This window comes from Cebus imitator, unplaced genomic scaffold, assembly GCF_001604975.1.
Source record: "Cebus imitator isolate Cc_AM_T3 unplaced genomic scaffold, Cebus_imitator-1.0 Scaffold160, whole genome shotgun sequence".
Classification (NCBI taxonomy): domain Eukaryota; kingdom Metazoa; phylum Chordata; class Mammalia; order Primates; family Cebidae; genus Cebus; species Cebus imitator.
In genome coordinates this window covers 1,409,728-1,415,552 of record NW_016107475.1, presented here as the reverse complement: position 1 = coordinate 1,415,552, position 5,825 = coordinate 1,409,728, and the positions used below count along the sequence as shown (strand labels likewise).

The following is a 5,825-nucleotide window of genomic DNA, read 5'->3' as shown; positions in this document are numbered from 1 at the left end:
TTTAGTAGAGACGGGGTTTCACCATGTTGACCAGGATGGTCTCGATCTCTTGACCTCGTGATCCACCCGCCTCGGCCTCCCAAAGTGCTGGGATTACAGGCGTGAGCCACTGCGCCCGGCCCTAATATGAAACTTTTAAACTGAATTTCCAATCTCACTCACAAAGGCTTTATGTTTAATAGAATATACTTCCAAAAGCTTTACCTTAATCCTATGAATGAATGGAAAGAAAAAACCAAATCATTTTTAGAACTGACTTAAATGATTTACTTATTTAAAATACCTAATGACACTAAATTAAAACTGGAATTATTTAACTGCTTTCAAATTGTTCTACTGACAATGGAGCAAAAGAACTATTGCTTCCCCTTTCCTATGCAGACATGAAGACTTGTAGTTGATAATTAGTGAAATCACTTAGAATAGCCATTTCTCTAAATATAAGTCATGGTACACAGAGTAGTAGGCATATATACCTTCTGCAGCTGCATAAATTAGATCCTGACACCTTTTCAGCAGATTTTACTCTTCTTGCTTTCATCTGCTCGGTGATACCAGTATGGCCTCCACAGTGGTTAGTAAATGTCAACAAACATTTTGTTCGAGTTATTAATATACACTCCTTATTAACTTTAAGAAAAAAATTCAATACTTAAAAAAAATAAAACACATACTTTTAGTTTTTTCAGTTAACTGCTGCTAAAAGATTTACTGCAAAAACAAAGTGTTGCCAAGCAATAAAACAGTTTACAGATTTATGCTATACAAGCAAGTGTGCTCAGTCGACTCTCTACTTGCTCCCTAGCACAGCTGATCAGCCTTGATTTCCCATAAATATTTTATAGACACCTAACCAATAACTTACTGTTTCCCACTCAACTTATCAACTAGTATCTGACGGCTTTGTGATTCCAGCAGGCCATGCATGGGCCATGGTACAATTGAGTGATATACTACATGGCCAGCTGGGGCAGCAGCATCAAATACTTCTCTCACCACCTGATACAGGAAGGAGTTAGCTGTCCCTAGACATTTCTGTCTAATAGCAATTGCCCTGCATTCTGTCCCTGATTGGGAAGTATCTGTTAGTTGTGTCTGAAAGGGTTGGGAAAAGAAATGAGTTATTGCTGGTATCTTTCAGATTTCATAACAACTTAAAATGAAGCTGGGCATACTGGCTCATGCCTGTAATCCCAGCACTTTGGGAGGCCAACATGGTTGGATTTCTTGAGCCCAGAGGTTCAAGACCAACCTGGGCAACAGGCGAAAGCCCATCCCTTAAAAAAAACAAAAAAAACCCACAACAACAACAAAAACAAAACAACAACAACAACAACAAAAACCCAGAAAAAATGGCTGGGTGCAGTGGCTCACATCTGTAATCCCAGCACTTTGGGAGGCCAAGGTGAGTGGATTGCTTGAGGTCAGGAGTTCGAGACCAGGCTGGCCAACATAGTGAAACTCTGTCTCTATTAAAAATACAAAAAATTAGCCAGGTGTGGTGGCACACGCCTGTAGTCCCAGCTACTTGGGAGGCTTAGGCAGGAGAATTGCTTGAACCCAGGAGGCGGAGGTTGCAGTGAGTTATCATGCCATTGCCCTCCGGCCTGGGCAACAAGGGCGAGGCTCCATCTCAAGAAAAAAAGAGAAAAAAATGAGCCAGGAGTGGTTGTATGCATCTGTGGTCCCAGCTACTTGGGACACTGATGTGGGAGGATCACTTCAGCCTGGGAGGTTGAGGCTGCAGTGATCACACCACTGCACTCCAGCCTGGGTGACAGAGTAAGATCCTATCTCAAAAAATAAACAAAAGGCTGGGCGTGGTGGCTTACTTCCTGTAATCTCAGCACTTTGGGAGGCTGAGGCAGACGGATTGTGAGGTCAGGAGATCCAGATCATCCTGGCTAACACAGTGAAAGCCCATCTCTACTAAAAATACAAAAAATTAGCCAAGCATGGTGACACTACAGTCCCAGCTACTCAGGAGGCTGAGGCAGGAGAACTCCTTGAATCTGGGAGGTGGAGGTTGCAGTGAGCCAAGATAGCACCATTACACTCCAGCTTGGGCGACAGAGTAAGACTCTGTCTCAAAAAAAAAAAGGACAACTGATAATGAGAACTCTCTCTATTGTGTAAGGGTCTCACAATACTATTATATTACCTTACACAAAAATAAAAACAATGGCTGGAAGTACAAAGTGGAGATCTACCAAACTCATCCCAGCTTATTCTAAAATAATTATTAGTAATAATTCTCTATTAAAAAATGAAAAATCCAGGATAAATGCTAAATCAGATGGGATCCCAGGATAGCTGACTTACACTGAGACTCTCCTTAGCAAACTAAGATGTACATTGATCCAACCTTTAAGGGAAGGAGACCTGCCCTTTTTTGTCCTTCCTCTATTCTGTTGACTGAAGGGAGGCCACAATGGCAACTGCTTTGGGCCAGGATGTGGTAAGGATGGCAGAACCTTAAGAGAGAAGGTGCCTAGGTCCCTGACTTTCACTATGCCAACTCTTGACTGCCTACTCCTAGATGATTTTACATGACAGAAAAAAATAAATTCCTATCTTATAGGGCATTATTATCTTATAATCAAACCTAATCCTAACTGATATACATGAAATACCTCTATAATCTTTCCAGAAAGCAGGTTGGCAATATGTGTCAAGAATACCAAAAATGTGGCCAGGCGTGGTGACTCATGCCTATAATCCCAGCACTTTGGGAGATTGAGGTGGGAGGATCATTTGAGGCTAGGAGTTCAAGACTAGCCTGGGTAACATAGTGAGAACTCTGTCTCTACAAAAAATTTAAAAATTAGCCAGGCATGGTGCTGCCTGTAACTACTCAGGAGGCTGAGGTGGGAGGATCGCTTAAGCCCAAGAGTTTGAGGCTATAATAAGCTATGATTATGCTACTGCACTTCAGGGAGTGAGATCATGTCACTATGACAAAAGTAAAAAAAATATATTAAAAATGGTAAACCCTTTGAACCACTTCTAGGTCTTTATCTTAAAAAAATAATCTGGAATAGGGAAAATTGACATGCAGAGTTTTTTTTTTTTTTTTTTTTTTTGAGATAGATCGCTCTGTTGCCCAGGCTGGAGTGCAGTGGTGCAGCCTCAGCTCACTGCAACTTCTGCCTCCCAGGTTCAAGAGATTCTCCTGCCTCAGCCTCCCAAATAGCTGGGCTTACAGGTGACCACCACCACACCAGGCTAATTTTTTGTATTTTTAGTAGAGATGGGGTTTCACCATGTTGGCCAGGATGGTCCTGAACTCCTGACCTTGTCATCTGCCTACCCTGGCCTCCCAAAGTGCTGTGATTACCAGTGTGAGCCACTGCGCCTGGCTGATACACAAAGATCTATACCGAAGATCTACTTATGATAGTAAAAATAAGAAGCAAACCCTGCCCATTTTTACCTTGGTGTTCTGTAGCAGAGCCAGTCCATTGCAGGCATTTGCTAGAAGAAAGTCTCCACTCAGGATAGCAATTTTATTTCCAAACTGCATGTCTTTCAGTGGACCATCAGATGACTGCAATTCATTTAAATTTACTATCCCCCGATGTACAAGGAGAGCAGTATGAATAAGCTCTGTGATCTCTGCCAAACTTCTTTGACTAAAACATAAAGGTGAGATTTGTCAGAATATGAAGAATGCCATTTTATCACTCATGTCTGATTTCAGTTTTCAACAATAAAATACACCATAGATTGATTGCCCTTTTGTTTTTTGGATTATGCCTTTTTAATGAAGCTTTAAATAGAGGTCTCTCTACTGAGCGGTCTGGGATCTATAAGAAGATCTTGACACCTTCCTTCTCTGTAACATTCCTCACTCTTCCCCACAAGTCATTAGGATATCCCAGAGAGAAGCTGGCCAGTGGAGAGCCACACTCCACAGCTCCACTTAGATACTGTACTCTCAGTATACTTTCCTCACTCTCATAACGTCAAGATTTCTGAGATTCCTTAGTAGTATCTAATGGAATTCCAATTTAAGTGAGAATACAATCTGTGCCAGATACTAGTCCAAGCGCATTATTTACATTGCCCCTCTCTCTTTTTTTGAGGTGGGGTCTCACTCTGTCACCCAGGTTTCCATGCAGTGGTGCAGTATCAGCTCACTGTAACCTCTACCTCCCAGGCTCTAATAATCCTCCCACCTCGGCCTCCTGGGTAGCTGGGACTACAGGTGTGCAACAACAAGACTGGCTCGCTTTTGTATTTTTGGTAGAGATGAATTTTGCCACGTTGCCCAGGCTTGTCTTGAACTCCTGATCTCAGGTGATCCGCCCACCTCAGCCTCCCAAAGTGCTGGGATTACAGGCATGAGCCACCATGCCCAGCTGCCATTAATTTATAAAGGTTATAGGGCATCGCTCTCATTCTTAGTTTCAAAAGGGAAGGAAGCATATAAACTAAAAAGTGGGTTTGTAAAACCAGAGTTGGAAGTGACCCCAGAGGTCAGTTAGTCTCTATGTATCCCCCTACAGGGATTAGTGATAACTATCTCACAGGAGCCACGCCAGCTGATGAACAGTTTTCATTTTTAGAAACAGGGTCTCACTCTGTAGTCCAGGCTGGAGTACAATGGCATGACCATGGCTCACTGTAACCTCAAACTCCTGGGCTCAAATGATACTCTTGCCTCAGTCTCCTGCATAGCTAGGACTACAGGCACATACCACCATACCTGGCTGCTTTTTAAAAAAATTATTTTTTTTGTAGAGACAGAGGTCTCCCCATGTTGCCCAGGCTTGTCTGGAACTCCTAGGCTGAAGTAATCCTCCCACCTCAGTCTTCCAAAGTGCTAGGATAACAGCTGTGAGCCACCACACCCAGCCTGACAAGCAGTTTAGCTGGGTCTGGTGGCTCACACCTGTAATCCCAACACTTTAGGAGGCCAAGGTGGGAGGATCACTTCAGCCCCGGAGCTCAAGACCAGCCTGGGTAACATAGGGAGACCTCATCTCTATGAAAAATTAAAAGAAAAAAATTAGTCAGGTGTGGTGGTGTGTGCCTGTGATGCTAAGCTACTTGGGAGGCTGAGGCAGGAGGACTGCTTGAGCCCAGGAAGTTGAGGCTGCAGTAGGCTGTGTTTGCAACACTGTACTCCACCCTGAGTGACACAGTGATACCCTGTCTCAAAAAAAAAAAAGAAAGAAAGAAAGAAAAACAACCAAAAACCATTCCTTATAATAACCTGAAATCTCTTCAAACGTTCTGCATTTAAGCTCATGTTAAAATAGGAGGAGAATTAATTGTGTTTCACCACACACACAAAGGTGATTAAAAAGGCGCTGGAGCCTTCTTTCTCTTTTATTAGGTTCCTTACTGCTTTTTTTTTGAGAGGTTAAAAAAAAAAACATAGAAAAGCACAGAGAATAATATTTACATAATCTTCTACTTAGAAATAATAAATATTTACACTTTGTCATTTTTAACAGCTTTTAAAGGATGCTAAGGCAGGAGGATTGCTTTTTTAAAAGTTTTGGAATTTTCAAACACAAAAGTAGAAAATATTGCATCAAAACCTCTGGGGACCCAACACTCAGCTTTAAAAGTTGTTAACCATGGCTAACCTTGTTTTAGCTATGCCCTTCAGTCCTCTTTCAGACTTTGAAATAAATGCCAGATATGTCACTTCATCTGAAAATCCTTCAAAAATACTCTTTTAAAAAGTGCTTAATAGTGATTATGGCTACGACTTACTAAATTACTTTAAGACAATTATTTACTGTATGCTGAACACTATATAAAATATTTTGTAATAACTCAATTAACAGATTTTTTTTTTTTTTTTTTTTTTT

General features: G+C 41.6%; 1 protein-coding gene across 6 annotated transcripts in view; it reads right to left on the bottom strand.

The window, feature by feature from the left end:
* Window positions 1-5,825, bottom strand: part of PDSS2 (decaprenyl diphosphate synthase subunit 2) — a 280,873-nt gene that overhangs the window by 118,494 nt on the left and 156,554 nt on the right. For all 6 annotated transcript variants that reach the window (XM_017543745.2, XM_017543746.2, XM_017543749.2 and 3 more), the window contains one exon: window positions 3,434-3,632. In XM_017543745.2, coding sequence (XP_017399234.1) covers window positions 3,434-3,632 — 199 coding nt within the window. The remainder of the gene's footprint in view (window positions 1-3,433; window positions 3,633-5,825) is intronic.